Source organism: Phacochoerus africanus, chromosome 9, assembly GCF_016906955.1.
Source record: "Phacochoerus africanus isolate WHEZ1 chromosome 9, ROS_Pafr_v1, whole genome shotgun sequence".
In the NCBI taxonomy this organism is placed as follows: Eukaryota; Metazoa; Chordata; class Mammalia; order Artiodactyla; family Suidae; genus Phacochoerus; species Phacochoerus africanus.
In genome coordinates, this window is record NC_062552.1 from 44,970,085 (window position 1) to 44,988,851 (window position 18,767).

General features: G+C 40.5%; 1 protein-coding gene and 1 long non-coding RNA gene across 3 annotated transcripts in view; one reads left to right on the forward strand and one right to left on the reverse strand.

Moving 5' to 3' along the window:
* Nucleotides 1–18,767, reverse strand: part of LOC125136454 (cysteine-rich secretory protein 3-like) — a 27,086-nt gene continuing 8,319 nt past the window's right edge. Inside the window, exons 2-8 of the mRNA XM_047797278.1 lie at nucleotides 15,527–15,597; nucleotides 14,291–14,407; nucleotides 12,271–12,358; nucleotides 7,895–8,043; nucleotides 7,109–7,206; nucleotides 4,059–4,147; nucleotides 1–1,952 (exon numbers count right to left, since the gene is read on the reverse strand). Of these exons, the coding sequence (XP_047653234.1) occupies nucleotides 1,825–1,952; nucleotides 4,059–4,147; nucleotides 7,109–7,206; nucleotides 7,895–8,043; nucleotides 12,271–12,358; nucleotides 14,291–14,407; nucleotides 15,527–15,595 (738 nt within the window). The 5' untranslated portion in view covers nucleotides 15,596–15,597 and the 3' untranslated portion in view covers nucleotides 1–1,824. The remainder of the gene's footprint in view (nucleotides 1,953–4,058; nucleotides 4,148–7,108; nucleotides 7,207–7,894; nucleotides 8,044–12,270; nucleotides 12,359–14,290; nucleotides 14,408–15,526; nucleotides 15,598–18,767) is intronic.
* The window catches only part of LOC125136455 (uncharacterized), a 10,983-nt gene continuing 10,745 nt past the window's right edge, over nucleotides 18,530–18,767 (forward strand). For both annotated transcript variants that reach the window (XR_007137191.1, XR_007137192.1), the window contains exon 1: nucleotides 18,530–18,677. This is a non-coding gene — a long non-coding RNA (uncharacterized LOC125136455). The remainder of the gene's footprint in view (nucleotides 18,678–18,767) is intronic.

Here is an 18,767-nt window from a genome sequence, read left to right on the forward strand (position 1 = left end):
TTTTTAATGCATTTTTTTTATTTTGGAATATGTTTAGGTTTATAGAAAGTTTGCGAAGAGAGTACAGAGAGTTCCCATATGCTCTTCACCAGTTTCAGTTTCCCCTAAGGTTATCATTTTATGTCACCCTGGTACATTTGTCAAGACTAAGGAAGCAACATTACTACTAAAAATACCCCAGACTCTTTTCTGATTTCACCAGGTTTTCCGTTAATGACCTCCTTCTGTTCCAGGATCCCATCCAAGGTACCACATTGCATTTAGTTGTTCTTTCTCCTTATTCTGCTTTTGTCTGACATGGTTTCTTAGAATTTCCTTATTGCTCATGATGTTGACAGTTTTGAGAGGTACTGGTGAGGACCTTTTGTAGATTATCCCTCACTTTAGGTTTTCCTGATGTTTTACCTCATAATGAGATTGGTGTTGCAATCTCATTTTTAGGAAGAGTACTACAGAAGTGAAATACTCATCTAAATACATCATATAGGGATATATGAATCCCCATGATTTCTTCCTGATGGTGTTAACTTGAGCCATTGGGTTAAGACAGTATTTGCCAGATTTCTCTGCTCCAGAGCTACTACTGTCCTCTTTTTACACTTTACCCTTTGGAAGTGAGTAAAGTTCAGCCTAAGGTCAGCCCAGACTCAAAAAGGAAGCGACTAAATTCCACTTATGTCTAATATATATCAGCGTATTTACAGATATTATTTTGCTTCTTCTCTAAGGAAGATTTATTTAAAAGAAGCGAGGTTTAAAAAGGAAGCTGTTGTTGGATTTTACTGTATAGTTTATGCAGGTGATCAAAAGTCTTCATTGATTTTTGGCAAGATGAAGATTGAGCTTACTTTAGGAGGAACAATGTGAATTTCACTGTAAGGATGGGAGCTAGATGGTGGGAAGAAGCATGAATGGGAGAGGATGAACTAAAGACAGTGTGTGTGGACACATCTTCAGATGTTCAGCTAGGAAGTGGAGCTAGGAATGAGGACTGCAGTCCAGGATTCATGAGACAATGATATTACATGATCTTCCTTACGAACACCTTGTTCCAGGAGCAAGGTTCTCCATTTCTTTTGCTTTTTCTTTTGGACTCAGCCCTTCCCTGGCATGGGGTTACTCTTCGGTGGGGTTTTGAGAGATAAGGGAAGTGGGGTTCGGCATGCCTGTGAGCCTGGGAGAACCACCCTAGATGGGCAGGCCAGCTGGTCTTGGGTGTTGCCTGGAAGAGTTGAAAATTGAGTTCTAAATCAGAGCCTCCTGTGTTTCACCCTAGGCTTTCGGGCTCCCAAGATTCCTGGTATAATTCTTTATCTCTTCTCCGATCTTTTTTGAACTAGGGGTATAGTCGATGTACCATAAGTTTCAGGTGTATAACAGCGATTCACCATTTTTAAAGGCTGTACTCTGTTTACAGGTATTATCGAATATTGGCTATATCCCCTGCGCTGTACAATATGTCCTTGTAGCTTATTTATCTTGTACGTGGGTCTCGATTTCAATTCAGATTTCTAGTGACCTTTGTCGTAAGGGAATCCCACTTTCAGAATCTTCAACTTGATGAAATTCGTTACATATAAAATCACCCCACAAGTATCAAAAGCCAAGGTTCCTAGCATAGATTAGGTTACTTTTTAACCCTCTGTATGAAGGAAACAAATTCTGTGAAATAAAAAAGCAGATCTGAAGAGAAAAAAAGGCTCATGACTATTTGGAATCAAATTTGTAGGTAACATGTTTGAAATTTCCTTGTTAGTAAATGTCAAATCTCAGGACAGGATGCGGCCCCCTTTCACTTGGCCCTGCTTGGTCTGTACCAGGCATTTAGTAAATTTTATCTGAACACTTGCAGGTAGCCGGGCATTTCGTCTTCAGAAGATCGTGGTCACAGTTCACTACTTTCATCAAATCTTTACAGTTGGAAATGGTGTCATCATACTCACAACTATTGGCTGGAATAAAACCAAAGAAATCAGTCACATCATCATTTTCCTCCATGGCAACAACACATACAACACATTTACGTGAGTGAGGAGGAGACAATGGAGCAAACCTGTTGGCATCGTTGCACTATGCTGAGCGTTTCATATCTTTAAGGACCCCAAAGTTCTCTGAGTTAAATTCCCTTTTAAAATTTGAGCTTTTGGAAATGTTTCTAAAATGAATTGGTCTCCTTTGTTCCCTCAGAAAACAGAGTCAAATGAACTTAAATGAACCTCTTTAGAATGACACTATCCAGAGGGATAGCCACTACCCATGGGGTTGTTCAAATTTAAACCTAGTTAAAATGAAATAAAATTTAAAATTCAGGTTCTCAGTGATGGGGCTACTTTACAAATGCAAATACGGAATGTTTCCGTTAACACAAAAAGTTACATCCAACGCTGTTGTTCTAGGGTCTAATGTCACTAGTCTTTCTTTCAGGAGGAAGAAAGTGTTATAAGAAGATATGGGAGTAAAAATGTAAAAATAAATGAGAATCTCACTGTGATTGTTGGACATTTCCACTGGGACGTCCCTTAGTGGCCGCAAATCCAACAAATCTCAAATACAATTCATTATCCTACCTATCAGCTTGGCATTTCTTTCCTATCCCCTCCCAACTCTCCGTTCACCGGGTCTCAGCGAAAATGGCACAGCTAACTACTCAATGATTCAAACCGGGAACTAGGAATCGACGTGAACTCATTCGCCTCGCAACAGGTACAGGTAACAAAATTGTCATTCTACTCTTCCTATCTCTCATAACTGTCCATTTCTCTTCATTCATTTTGGCCACCGTTTTTTTTTTTTAATTATTATTTTAAATCGTAGTTGTTCCAATTTCTGCTGTACAACAAAGTGACCCAGACATACATAACATTCTTTTTCTCGTTTCATCCCCATCAGGTTCTATCCCAAGAGAATGGACACAGTTCCCTGTGCTGTACAGTCGGACCTCATTTGTTGTTGAACCCCTGTCTTTCAACAATCTCCAAGCCGGCTCCCCATCCAACTATTTCTTTATACTGCCGCCAGGAGTTCTTGATAAAACACAATTCTCATTTCATCACTCTTCTGTTTAAAAATCTTTCAACTGGCTGTGCATTCCTAATAGGATAAATTACAAACTCTTTAACAAATAATATTCAGGAGAGGTGTGTTTTCCTTTTTAGTCGATTTATGGTATCAGTATTCTGAATTATGACTATGCAATTCACTCAGAATATGACAATTCAGTGAGGGGAATGCATTTGAAAGATACAAATCTCAGTTAACGGGTCAGCTGTATTGTTCATAATAATTTTAATAACAATGCCAGCTAAACATTGTACCACTATTTGTACACTATTTGTACCACTACGCACAATGTCACTGGGAATGAGACATCATATGACACTAATTTTACTCCTTCTTGCTAAAATAGTTTTGAGGCTTCTGTAAGCTAATGACACTGTAAAGAGATTTAATTGACATTTTAAAAGTAAATGAAAGTTATTAGCAAACAAAAGTCCAAGAGGTTGTTAAACTTGCTGCTTATAGCCACACCGTGGGGAAAATGAAGAATTTAGTGTGGTGAACTCATTAACATGAAAGGAATTATAATATTGGTGTGGCTGTCAGATTAAGTCAGATTAATTTCTCTTCATTCATTTTGGCCAGATTGAGTCATATTCTGTGGTCTCACCTCTTTATATGTGTACATATTTCTCTCTTTAAAATGCCACTTTTGCCATAATGGCTTTGATGAAAAGAAAATTCATATTCAATGTTAATGACTAATTTCCACAGAAACATTTTCATATGTGCCAATATGTAACAGGTTCAACACAGCCACAAATATACATTGATGGTAGATGTTTCTTTAGGTTATATACAGTTCCAGGTTTTTCATGGCAAATAACACATTAAAAACTGAATGATGGAAAATATTTGCTTAAATGCACTCTGTTCAATAATTTTATTTTTGTCTTTTGCAACAAGGCATTGTTTATGTTGGTTGCATTCAGAATATTTCCTAATTCTTAATAATGTCAAGTCATTTTATTATGCTAGCAAGTCAATTATTTCAAACTTACTGCATAGTCCATTGTCACAGGATTTGGGGCAGCTGGCACAAGGCGTTCCTTTCTGGTAAGGGACATGTTCTCTGCCAATAATATTACCACTGAAATTTGAAATACAAAATGTCAAACATTTTTCATTTTTCAGTTTAGTGTATGCTCCAAGGGAAGCATCCATCACCATACAGGCTGGAATATTCATTCAACGTTTTCAATCATGTCAAATAACTGAAAAACCAACATTCCCAAAGTATACACCGAGAGAGCAATTCGAAGTAAGAGAACCATTCACATGCATATTCACCTCCTTGACCATAATCTCACAGCCTGAGCAGAAATGGGATAACAAATTTTAGGGTGTATTTCTTTTTCTTTCTTTCTTTCTTTCTTTCTTTCTTTCTTTCTTTCTTTCTTTCTTTCTTTCTTTCTTTCTTTCTTTCTTTCTTTCTTTCTTTCTTTTTTTTTGTCTTTTTTATATTTTTAGGGCCACACCCATGGCATATGGAGGTTCCCAGGCTAGCGGTCCAATCGGAGCTGTAGCCACCGGCCTACACCACAGCCACAGCAATGCCAGGTCTGAGCCCCATCTTCAACCTTCATCACAGCTCATGGCACCACTGGATCCTTAACCTACTGAGGAGGCCAGGGATCAAACCTGCAACCTCATGGTTCCTAGTTGGATTCGTTTCCACTGTGCCATGATGGGAACTCCTAGAGTGTATTTCTGTGTGGCAGCACTCTTTACCTCCCAGTAAACTTGGGCAAATGAATAAGGCTGTGCCCCCCAACATGCTGGCTAAACATAAACACATCCCCTAGAGAGATGGGAGACCTTCCTGGGGGGTGGACAGTTGCAGTGCGGAAAATATGAATGTTAAATGCAACTTTATATCTCAAAAGGAAAACATAATAACTTCTCTAGTATGGACTAGAAAGAGTAAAGTGCCAGGACAATTTGTGGCTTCCACACAGGGAAGGTGGCGATTTTCAAGTCATCATTGGTGTACGATTTCAAGCAGGAGGAGTGCTTGAGAAGGTTTTCTTTTAAATTTAAATTTATTATTTATTTATTTATTTATTTTGGAGAAGGTTTTTGAATGTCTAGAAGTTCTGTGTGCAAGAATTTTTGTGTTTACCAAAACTAGGAATGCTATTTAGGAAAAAAAAGATTTCATTAGCACTAATCTCCAGGGTACATGGTTCTTACAGTGACTATTGGTCATTATTACCTGAAAATAAAGTTGCAGGTGCACTATGTGGACTAAAGACCCAAGGTAATGGGCCTGAATCTCAGTCTTCCTGCCCAGAACATAGCCGTATGTGTGGTCCTTTTTGGAAAAATTGTCAAACAGATGCAGACGTGTTTGAAAGTTCTCTCATGCCTTCTTTCCCTCATAATTCACTCCAGCTCTCACTTCAGATGCCTGGCTGGAGATGCCTCCCATGTCACAGCCAGGCAGTGAGTGTGGATGCATTCTATTAGGCCTTTTCAATTCTTCTTCTTTTTTTCTTTTCTATTCTTTTTTAAGTTAGAGTATAGTTGGCTTACAGTGTTGTGTCAATTTCTGTTGTGCAACATGCTGATCCAGTCATACAGGTGTATACTTGTTCTCATACTATTCTTTCTACTCAACCCTAACAGGTGCTTGTAGGAGAATGACATTCAACTTTAACTTCTCAAAATGGAAACTTACCTCACCTGGGTTATTTACAGTCGCAGAATAAATTGTACAGGAAGCTTCGTTTTAGGGAAAACTCTACTTCTAGCAGTAGAGAATTTCAAACATGAAAAATAAATTAAAACTAACAGATATCCTGTGACTCTATCTTTAGCATAACCATAGAAATTTTTGTGGCTGATTCAAACATATTGCTGGAGGAAAGGATATGTTTCCTGCTATAAATCAAAAAAATTTTTTTTGGCTTTTGTCTCTTCTAGGGCCGCACCTGCGGCATATGGAAGTTCCCAGGCTAGGGGTCCAATTGGAGCTGTTGCTGCAGGTCTACACCACAGCCAAAGCAATGCCAGGTCCAAGCCGTGTCTTCGACCTATACCACGGCTCATGACAACACTGGATCCTTAACCCATTGAGCGAGGCCAGGGATCGAACCTGCAACCTCATGATTCCTAGTTGGATTTGTTAACCACTGAGCCACGACAGGAACTCTCATATAAGTCAAAATTTTAATGGATGATTCCTTCAGAGTTTGTTCGTTTTGTGTGTGTTAAATTCTGAGATGCAAAGACTTGAGATATTACCTTTTCTTGACAATTGGAAATATATCAAAAGATCTCTTGGAAAGCCTTTAGGTCCAAAGTGTAATCAGTTTTAAAGGTATAATGTAGGCATTTGAATACCAACAGCTGGAATCATTAAAATGTCATTCTCCATTGGTTAGCTCACCTTTACCCATGGCCTAAGCATCAAGCTTTCACTTTCTAGCATGTAAATTTAGTAAGAACTGGCAACACCAAATCGAGAGAACTACGCATGGCATATACTCATGGGGTAACCCTTAGCTTCAGGAGTGGCAGATGAGGGGGAGACAGATCATCTTGGGCATCAAGAGAGAGCTTCAGAATATGAAAGTGGAATAAAGAAGTTGGTCTTCTTTCTGAGAAAATGGCTGTTCCTCAAATTTAGAAAACTTGCCTAGAGTTTTATCCCTCTTTTCCTCTACAGAACTCTGCTTTCTAAGTCTGGTTTGTCTATTATATAATAATTTAAGAGTAACAAATTGTGGAGTTCCTGTCATGGTGCAGCAGCAGTGAATCTGCTTAGCATCCATGAGGAGGCAGGTTTGATCCCTGGCCTCGCTCAGTGGGTTAAGGATCCGGCATTGCTGTGAGCTGTAGTGTAGGTCACAGAAGCAGCTCAGATCCTGTGTTGCTGTGACTATGATGTAGGCTGGCAGCTGTAGTTAGGATTTGACCCTTAGCCTGGGAACCTCCATATGCCATGGGCACAGCCCTAAAAAGACTATATATATATGTAATTGTTATATATATGTATATAAAATTGCCGATGGCATTATTGACAGCAAACTTGAAAGCATATACTTACGCAGGGCAATATTGGCAAACATAGTAGTATTTGAGAACACTTTGATTGGGACAGTAGGCAATTCCACATCCAATAAGGTAAGATGAGTACCAAACAACCTACATACCCAGAAGAGAAGATAGGAGAGTATGTTAGAGAAGGAAATACCCAAAAACAAATAGTCAGAAGCACAAAATTGAAAAGAATGTGATTGACACATTTTGTTTTCACATACCTTAGGGATCTATTTAGTTAAATTATTAAATCTAAGTAAAAACCTTTTCAAATGCTCCATTTCCATTTGTATCCACTACTTTATCCATTTAGACAGTTAGAAAAATACAGAGTCTATTTCCCTCCCCAGGGCCTGCAGGCTTTGGACAAATGATAGCTCGCTGCTGACATAGGCACAAAATGCCATTGGGTATTTTTACTCATTTGAGATTTTCCCTCAGTTCAACATGGGGATTTGTCAACATTTGGAGGTTACTTTTCTTTTCTTTTCTTTTTTTTCTTTGTAAGGCCATACCTGTTTCTTATGGAAGTTCCTGGGTTAAAGGTCAAATTGGTGCTTCAACTGAAGCCTACACCACAGCCACAGCAACTCCAGATCTGAGCTGCATCTGTGAGTTATGCGGTTTGTGGTCACACTGGATCCTGAACTCATCGAGCAAGGCTAGTGCTCAAACATGATTCCTCGTGGAGCCAACTTTGGGTCCTTTACCTACTGAGCCACAGCAGGAATTCCTGGAGAATCTTTCCTTTTGGGGAATTTAGGCCAGATGTTTTTTCATGTGTTCCTCTTACCTGAGTATAATGTCCGACTACTGCTTGGGGAGACTTTGGTCCTACGGCATAGGTAAAATCATTGGTTTCATCGTACCAGCTCTGGATTGCATTTGACCATGAAGTAGGCCTGCTTGACATAAAGAGATTCTCCCCACAGTGCCTTGTACCTAAGAAGAAACAGACCATTCATGGGGAACACAATAAAGCATGCAAAGTGCCTGTTCTTCAAACAGTGCTGGTAGTTTCTAACTGTTGATTAATACATAAGGGAGTTTCTCATCAGCTATAGGCTGAATAGAGGTCAGATGTGCCTAATACTATTTGAAAGAGTAGAAAACTGACTGTCAGAGGGAGAATGATTGCATTTTAAAACCCGTTTATTATTTTTTTTTCTTTTTATGGCTGCACCTGTGGCATATGGAACTTCTTAGCCTAGGGCTGAAAATTGGACCTGCAGCTGCCAGCCTATGCCACAGCCAGAGCAACACTGGATCTGAGCTGCATTTTTGACCTATGCTGCAGTTTGCTGCAAGGCCAGATCCTTAACCCACTGGGTGTGACCAGGGATTGAACTCATATTCTCACAGAGACAATGTCAGGTCCTTAACCCTTTGAGCCACAATAGGAACTCCTGCCATTTATTTTCCCTTTTTCCTTTTTTTTTTTAATTTTTAATTTTTATTTTTTGTCTTCTTGCCTTTTCTAGGGCCCCTCCTGCCGCACATGGAGGTTCCCAGGCTAGGGGTCCAATCGGAGCTGTAGCCACTGGCCTGCGCCAGAGCCACAGCAATGCTGGATCTGAGCCGTGTCTGTGACCTACACCGCAGCTCATGGCAACGCCGGATCCTTAACCCACTGAGCAAGGCCAGGGATTGAACCCACAACCTTATGGTTCCTAGTCGGATTCGTTAACCACTGAGCCACGACGGGAACTCCCTTTCTTCCTTTTTTAATTAAATTTATTTTTAATTAGGGCACAGTTGATTTACAGTGTTGAGTCAATTTCTGCTGAACAGCACAGTGGCCCAGTCAAACATATATATATAACATATATATGTTATTTTTCTCATATTATCTTCCATTATGGCCCATTTCAAGAGACTGGATAGAAGTCCCTGTGCTATACAGTTGATACTCATTGCTTATCATTCTAAATGTAATAGTTTGCATCTATCAACCCCAAACTCTCTATATGTCCCACTTCTTCCTCCCTCCCCCTTGGGAGTCTGTTCAATGTCCATGAGTCTGATGGCCAGTAGGCACATGAAAAAATGCTCTCCATCACTAAGTATTAGAGAAATGCAAATCAAAACTAAAGTTCCCATCTGTTCCCCCTAGATTCATTCACTTACACTTTATATTTTTCATGAGTGCATCCCTCATGTGCTCTCAGCTTTGTATTGTAGCCTTGCTAAAGGCAGAGACCATAATTTCTCTCCCACTCTTGCCCACATTCACCAGAGATTTGTTCTATTTTTTTTGTCTTTTTAGGGCCGTACCCTCAGCATATGGAAGTTCCCAGGCTAAGGGTTGAATCGGAGCTATAGCTGACATTCTACACCACAGCCACAGTAACACAGGATCCCAGCCACGTCTGCAAGCTACCCCAGAGCTCACAGCAACACTGGATCCTTAACCCACTGAGCAGGGCCAGGGATTGAACCCTCATCCTCATGGATACTGGTCAGGTTCATTATTGCTGAGGCATAATGGGAATTCCCCAGAGATTTTTTAAGGTATAGGAACCTGGATACATTTTTAGGATTGTTATTTTGTGTGAACTTTGAAAAAAAAATCTAGTACTCAGCCTTTAATAAGAGCTACGGGATGAAGCAAGTGACACCAGGAGGGACAATATTTTCAAAGACTGTGAGTTGTCCCTTAATCAGCAAATCAGAATATCACAGGCCAGATTCTCGGAGGATAAGGAAAGAAGTGCCTTGTATCACAGAGACATTTTGCTATATTTTTCAATATATATTTCAACATATTTTTCTTTTTTTAAAGTCCATTCTTAATTCCAGTTTCTGTAATTTTGACCCAATGTCTTTTCAACATATTTTTCAAGCCAAATATTTATATTTGGACGGCTTGGAATGTAATGTTTACTTCCCACTTAAAGGAAGTGTAAACTACTCTTGGACAATTCCCTTAAGAGGGAAAGAAAGAAGCTAAGATGTTAACAGTAGACTGGGGTCTTCGAGACCATTTGTTTTAAGAGTTCCCACCATGGTAAGAATCTGACTGCAGCAGTTTAGGCTGCTGTTTGATCCCTGACCCGGTGCAGTGGCTTAAAGGATCTGGCATTGCTGTAGCTGCTCTGTAGGCTGCAGCTGTGGCTCAGATTCAGTCCCTGGCCTGGGAACTTCCATATGCTGAGGTGTGGCCACTAAAAAAATTCATTTGTTTCCAGGTTCTACTGCATATATTCATCTGTCCTCATAATTTCATTAAGTTATAGTATAAAAATACAAATAAAAATGACAGTCCTGCTTTGAAAACAGGTCATTTTTTTACTACTTTGAAATTGGGCTTGCCTATATCTATGTCATTTTTTTTTTTTTTTTTTGCCTATTCTAGGGCCACTCCTATAGCATATGGAGGTTCCCAGACTAGGGGTCTAATCGGAGCTGTAGCTGCTGGCCTACACAACAGCCACAGCAACACGGGATCTGAGCCGAGTCTGCAACCCACACCACAGCTCACGGCAATGCCAGATCCTCAACCCACTGAGCAAGGCCAGGGATCGAACCCACAATCTCATGGTTCCCAGTCGGATTCATCAACCACTGCACCACGACGGGAACTCCCATCTATGTCATTTTTGATAATTTAAGTGACTATCATATCTATTTCATCCATATGATATTTATCTCATTGTTTTTATGTTCTTTGATGTAGAGGTCATGTCTTAGAGGTTATTTTTGAGTCTAATATCATGTTGCCTATATTGTAGGCTCACAGAACATACCTAAAACTTGACTTACTGTCATCCGAAATTAAAAAGAAAAGAGTAAAAGTAGATGCTCATATTAAATATTTTTGAGTAAAATTCAGAAACACTTTGATAAAATTCAACACATTCTATAAAGACAAAAATAAATGGGGATTATTTCCATGTCTTGGCAGCTGTGAGTAGTGCTACAAGGTACATAGGGTGCATGTATCTTTTTTTTTGCACATACTTTTTGAGTGAAAGTTTTGTTCCAATATATGCCCAGGGGTGGGATTGCTGGGTCATATGGTAGTTCTATACACTATAGTTTTCTGAGGAACCGCCATACTGTTTTCCATTGTCATTGTACCAGTTTGCATTCCTGCCAACAGTGTGGGAGGGGTTCCCTTTTCTTCACACCCTCTCCAGCATTTGCTATTTGTAGACTTGTCGATGGTCATTCTGACTGGTGTGAGGTGGTATGTCACTGTAGTTTTGATTTGCATTTCTCTAATAATTAGTGATGGTGAGCATTTTTTCATGTGCCTACTGGCTATCAAACTCATGGACATAGAGAATAGACCCATGATTGCCAAGGGGAAGAGAGGAAGAAGTGGGATATATAGAGAGTTTGGGGTTGATAGATGCAAACTATTTAGAATGATAAGCAATGAGTATCTACTGTATAGCACAGGGATTTCTATCCAGTCTCTTGAGATGGGCCATAATAGAAGATAATATGAGAAAAATAACATATATATGGGTTGTTTTATATATATATATATGTTTGACTGGGCCACTGTGCTGTTCAGCAGAAATTGACTCAACACTGTAAATCAACTGTGCCCTAATTAAAAATAAATTTAATAAAAAAAGGAAGAAGGGAAAATAAATGGCGGGAGTTCCTATTGTGGCTCAGAGGGTTAAGGACCTGACATTGTCTCTGTGAGGATATGGGTTCAATCCCTGGTCTCGCCCAGTGGGTTAAAGACCTTGCATTGCTGCAAGCCACAGTATAGGTCGCAAGTGCAGCTCAGATCCAGTGTTGCTGTGGCTGTGGCATAGGATGGCAGCTGCAGCTCCAATTCCGGCCCTAGGTTAGGAAGTTCCATATGCCACAGGTGCAGCCATAAAAAGAAAAAAAATAATAAATGGGTTTTAAAATGCAATAATTTTCCCTCTGACAGCCAGTTTTCTGCTCTTTAAAAGAGAGAAAGAGATGACACAAGGTAGCTTTACTTAGGAGATGGTTAAGAGCCACAAATGTGATAATGTGTGATAGTTTTTGTACACTTAATAAGCACAGGGTGGCACATCTCAGATTTCTGTCTCCTGCAGAGATAGTTTACCTTGAAAAAGGAAGCTTTAGAAGCAACAAAGTTTTCTTAATGCACATCAAAAATGGCCCTTATTGTCTTACTTGTTCATTTATTCAACAAATATATATTAAATCACATACCTACTTTTCTACTGTTTGCATCACTGTGTTTGAGAACACACTTGTTTGCCCAGTTTTGAGCATTTGCTGCTGCTCGGGAGTCCCATTGCTAAAAATAAGAAGAGGAAACAAAGATATGTACTTAATGACTCAAACCACATAAGCTTTAATAATGAGATTGGTAGATATCATTATAAAATTCCTCTATGTGCATTATCTGATTATCATGATAATCAAAGATATCTTTTTTTCCTTTTAGGGTCACATCATATAGAGGTTCCCGGGCTAGGGGCTGAATCAGAGCTGTAGCTGCTGGCTTGCAGCACAGCTTCAGCAATGCAGAATCTGAGCCTTGTCTGTGACCTATACCACAGGTCACGGCAACACCAGATCCTTAACTCACTGAGTGAGGCCAGGGATCGAACTTGCATCCTCATGGATGCTAGTCAAATTCGTTAACTACTGAGACACGATGGGAATTCCAAAGATATCTTTTTTGATGTGTCTTTTTCTGCTCTACAAAAAAATATGAATAGTATGTTTACTCTCAGTCACTGAGAAACCTAAGATAGTTAATGGTCTATGTCTGGTGGCAAAGCAGACACACCTAAAGATTTTCAGTCATGGTCCTGCTCTATTGATGAACACATGGAGGTATTGAGATGATTTTTCCTATACTATTGAGCTGGCATAATTCACTCTCAGTTCCTTTTTTTTTTTTTCTAGTAAGTGCATTTGGGAGATACGTGGCCTTCAGTACTGGGCCCAGAAAAGTGGGCTGCTATATACCTTAAAAGGGATGGCACTGATCCTAAAGGGAAAAGGCCTCCTTGATCCTAGATTCGGAGAAATTGCAAGCAAAAAGATACTTCTCACTGATGTCCAAAGGTTTGGATTTAATTCTGTCCCGGCAACCAAAACTGCACTTTAGACTGACCAAGATGCGTAACCATTCAAAAGCAAACTTTACAATGTATGCACTGTCCTCTAGAGCTAATGATGCATACGTTCTGAGCCCCCTCCCTTGCACAGGCCCTTCCAGGGTTGCCGCAGGGGACCTCAAAAGATAGTTGGCCGTACAATTTTCTTCTTGAAAGGCAACAAAACGCAGATTTCCCCTACTATGAACATATCTCCTAGAAAAGGTCTAGGTCATCATGTGGAGCCAGGAGGAGTGGACATTCATCATGAGGGTGGTGCTGACAGGGATATTGTACATATGACCATACGGAGTGAGACTAGGAAGAACAACTGCGAGCAGTCCAGAGAGCTTATTGGGAAGTTTTTTTTTTTGTCTTTTTGCTATTTCTTGGGCCGCTCCCGAGGCATATGGAGGTTCCCAGGCTAGGGGTGGAATCGGAGCTGTAGCCACTGGCCTACGCCAGAGCCACAGCAACACGGGGTCCGAGCCGCGTCTGCAACCTACACCACAGCTCCCGGCAACACCGGATCGTTAACCCACTGAGCAAGGGCAGGGACCGAACCCGCAACCTCATGGTTCCTAGTCGGATTCGATAACCACTGCGCCACGACGGGAACTCCGGGAAGTTATTTTGACTCCTGATCAACAGAAAGGGCCTGGTGCAAGAATCTAAAAGTTAATTTATTGAGGTCAGAAGGCAGATACTAACCTCAGCACCAGGCTCTTAACCCAGAGCTCATACAAGGGGCTCCAGGGGTTGTATTCATATGTGTGTGTGTGTGTGTGTGTTCTTTCCTTCTGGGAGAAGAAATTCCACTTAAAAAGATGGCAAACTCCGAAATGGGCATGGGAGAGAACAGATTCTGACAGATTATACTATTCTAGCAGATAGAATGTAGAACAGACAGAGGAAATACAATTTACAAGCAAAAATATGAGGTGGAATTAAAAAAAAAAAAAAAAAGAATTTCTTCCCTGGTCTGTAACATAGCTCAAATGAAATACCAAAATAGAGACAGAACTTCCGAAGCCCCAACACTCCTAAGAGATGCTCTTTGCTAGATGCCAGCTCTGATCGCAGTGGGCTCAAGCCACTTTCCTTGTGTTACTGCTTCTTACCATCTTCAGCATGTTACTGGCAGATGGAGACACCGCCCTCCGTAGGTCATTGTGTTTGTTTACGATCTCAGCTTGGACTTTCGTGAGTTTGGTTGACAGAGCATCAAAACCTGAATCCTGAGGGAAAGTCAAGTTAGAATTCTTTCTAACTGTTTTGAACATGGTATGTAAGACTGGATAAAGTTAATTCAAGAGAACAAAGATTACTTTAAAAAGTGCTCAGTTCAAGGCAATATGAGTCATTAAGCATTGCCAATGAGCCCAAACTACGATTTTACTTTTTTATAAAGTAATAAAAAATTTTTATTTTTTCTATTATAGTTGATTTATAATAGTCTGTCAATTTCTGCTGTACAGCAAAGTGACCCAGTCATACATTATATATATACATACATTATATATATACATACATTATATAAATATACATACATTATATATATACACATTCTTTTTCTCACATTATCCTCCATCGTGTTCCATCATAAGTGACTGGATATAGTTCCCTGTGCTGTACAGCAGGATCTCATTGCTTATCCACTATTGCTATACAAATGAAATAGTTTTCTATGATCTTTTGTTTCGTTTTATTTTTGCTCTTTAGGGCTGCATTCGTGGCATATGGAAGTTCCCAGGCTAGGGGTCGAATCAGAGCTGCAGCTGCCAGCCTACACCCCAGCCACAGCAATGCCAGATCTGAGCCATGTCTGCAACCTATGGCACAGTTCATGGCAACACCGGATCCTTAACCCACTGAGCAAGGCCAGGGATGGAACCTGCATCCTCACGGATAATAGTTGGGCTCATTACTGCTGAGCCATAATGGGAACTTCCTGCTATGACTTTTAAATAAGAAAGAAATGGTGTTAAATTTTGAGAGTGGGGATATAATTCATGCCATGACAATTAAAAACACCTCTGAGGCTACAGATTCCAATTTCTAGTATTGAGACACCCTAATGTGATTTGTCTAGACGTATGAGTGAAATCACAATGACAGAGTTACAAGATAGGAGCGACTAACCTTCTCATTCACATTCAACCAGGCTGCAGAAAGGGAGTGGTATGGTAGGGGTGATGCCACAGCCTTAGACTTAATTAAGTGCTTTGAGTGACTGGGGGGTGCTTTGTAATGTACCAGACCCTGCAGTCCTTTTTGCTTTTAAAAACCGATCTAGTATCTAGCTATCCCTCAAGGTTGCTTGAATTGTCCTGAGAAGGTTTTTAATTTGATCATACCTGTCCATTTGCAAGAAAGAATGGAAGTCCAGCAGCAGCCAGGAACACCACCACTGTGAACAATGCCATTGCTGGGAAAAAAGAACAAAGGGAGCAGAGACCCGCATGGGAACGTTTAGTGCATGAATCTTGGAGGAACAGAGGGACAAAACACACAAAACAAAACAATGTCAGGATCTCAGTGATCCCAAATTCATGAGTCACGTGACGTGAGGATTTTTCACCAAGTGCCAGTAGAATTTTGTTTTTGTCTTTTTAGGGCCACACTTGAAGCATATGGAGCTTCCCAGGCTAGGGGTCCAGCTGGAGCTGTGCCAGCCTACACCACAGCTCATGGCAATGCTGGATCCTTAACCCACTGAGCAAGGCCAGGGATTGAACCTGCATCCTGTGGATACTAGATGGGTTCGTTAACTGCTAAGCCATGATGGGAACTCCAGTGCCAGCAGAATGTTAGTGGATTCAGGCCCAGATGTAAGCCTCTAACAGGGACGGTAAAGAACAACCAGAAGCACTTGATGAGAGCCCTGGAAGATCACCAGTAAATGTCGATGCTCAACTTCCCAGTTCCACCCTAGTTCCACAGTTTGTTGATATAGCTACTCTCCAGGTTCTAGGAATAGCTTCTTCATGCTACGGTTCAGAAGTAGTAATCACTTCCAACTGTGACCTTGCATCCCCCCTCCCCCGAAAAAAATCAGTCCTTGCTGCTTTCCTTACATTCTGTTTAGTCCTTTATTAATAGCCCCCAATTAACATCTCCTCAAATGACCAATTAGCATGTGCCATTTCTTTCCTGCCAAATCTCTGGCACATATGCTTGGCATTCCTAGAACCCTAAGTAAATCCACCAAGAAGTAAGTGCTTTGCTTTAATACTTTCAATCACTCTCCTCAACTTGGCCCAAGCAGCCAATGTTCCCATTCATTTCCACAAAGCTAAAGGGATGGGAGAGTGCGTGGGGGCGGGCGGGGGGCGGGGAGGGGCGGGGAGGGGGGGAGGGAGGGAGGGAGGTGGGGAGGGTAGGGAGGGAGGGCGGGGGCGGGAGGGAGGGTGGCGGGAGGTGGGATGGAATGATTAAGGAAGAAGGAGTAGGAGGGAGTCATGCGGAAGGCGGCTGAGGAAGTCGTCTTTATCCTTCCTTCATTCTTCTCTCCTTCTTTTTTCTTTCTTTTCTTTCTTCTTCTTCTTCTTCTTTCTTCTTCTTTCTTTTTTTTTTTTTCTTTCTTTCTTTCTTTCTTTCTTTTTCTTTCGACTGCACCTTCAGCACATGAAAGTCCCCAGGCCAGAGACTGAATCTAGGCTGCATCTGCATGGTAAGGCTGGATCCCTTAACCAACTGAGCCAGGCTGAGGATTGAACCCACGCCTCCACAGCTACCTGAGCGGCTGCAGTCAGATTCTTAACCCACTGTGTCACATCGGCAACTCCCAAATGCTTCTCTTTATTGCAGTGACTCAAAGTCCAAAAAAAGCAACACTCTCCTTCTGGATCTAAAACCAGAAGGTACATATCTCTCCTTTAAAGTTACTACCAATCCCATCTGTATTAACACCCTTAATATGTTCACATCCTTTGCCTCCCTAATTCAACTTCATGGAACCCCAAGGAAATCATAATATATACTGGAAAATCTTTAGGCATAAATTTTTCATCACAATATTTATAAGGGTAAAGAATTGTAATGAATGACATGCTCCATATTAGGGAGATAAGACATCTAAATAAATTCAAATATATCCTCTTGTTAGAGCATATTAGACATAAAAATCATGTTTATGATGGTTTTGTAAGAAGGAAAATGCTTATGCTTCAAAGTTAAGTTTTTTTTTAAAAGAAGAACATCAAATAGTACACGGGAGATCTTTAGCCTTATGTTAGGGGTGAATGTTTGTGCTCTTTCACAATTTAGATGTTGAAGCCCTAACCCTTGGTGTGGCTATATTCATACTGGGGCTGCTAAGTTAGTAATTTAGGTTAAGTGAGGTTTTGAGAATGGGTTCTAGGAATTCCTGTCATGGCTAAATGGGTTAAGAATCTAACTAGTATCCATGAGGACTTGGGTTCAATCCCTGGTCTCGCTCAGTGGGTTAAGGATCTGGTATTTCTGTGAGCTGTAGTGTAGGTCTCAGATGCAGCTCAGATCCCAAGTTGCCGTAGCTGTGGTGTATAGACAGCCAGCTTCTCACCATGTACACACATGGGCTCTTCTCTGTGTTCATGGAGACAGAGACAGGGAGTTTTGCTATCAGAACCCATTTTTTTTTTCTTTGCTCTTTAGGGCCGCACTTGTTGCATATGGAGGTTCCCAGGCTAGGGGTCAAACTGGAGCTGTAGCTGCCAGCCTACACCACAGCCACAGCAATGCCAGATCTGAGCCACCTCTGTGACATACACCACAGCTCACGGCAATGCTGGGTCCTTAAGCCATTGGGTGAGGTCAGGGATCGAACCTGTGTCCTCATGGATACCAGTCAGATTAGTTTCATTTGAACAAAGATGGGAACCACAAAGTTTTTTTAAAAATTAAATTTAAAAAACTCTAGTTGATTTACAATGTTGTATCAATTTCTGCTGTACAGAAAAGTGAAGGCCTTAGGACTTAAAAAAAAAGTTGGGGTTGGGGGGAGCTGTCCTCAGCTATATTGAGGTATAATTGACAAATAGAATTGAATATTTTTTCTACGTATATACATATAGAAAACATATATATATAAGCATATACATATAGAAAAGAAAGCATATATATATACACACACATGTGTATTTTCTTTTTTATATTATTTACATGATAGGTTATTACAAGATATTTGTATAGTCTCCTGTGTATTCAGTAGGTACTTGTTGACCTATTTTATATATAGTCGTGTGTATATTGCTAAACCCAAACTCCTAGCTTATCTTCCTTCTGCCACCTGCCCAACTTTGGTTATCATAAGTTTGTTTTCTATATATGGCATATGTTTTTTGGGGGGCAGTTTTAAGACAAGGTAACAGAAGGAATTTTATTGCCTAGTGGTATTTTGACCTTGATATGCAGGAAGGTTCGGTCTGCAGACATTATGATTCACCTGGAAATCACAACAGAAACAGGACCTCATCCCCTTTCCTGAAGAACTAATCATCAGACAACAAGCCAGGTCAAGAGCAAGTAAGATTAAACAAAAATCCAAGAGAATAAGTTTAGTCTTCCTGTGATAAGGTTCTCTTTTCTTCTCGGTATTTTCTATATATATTGCTG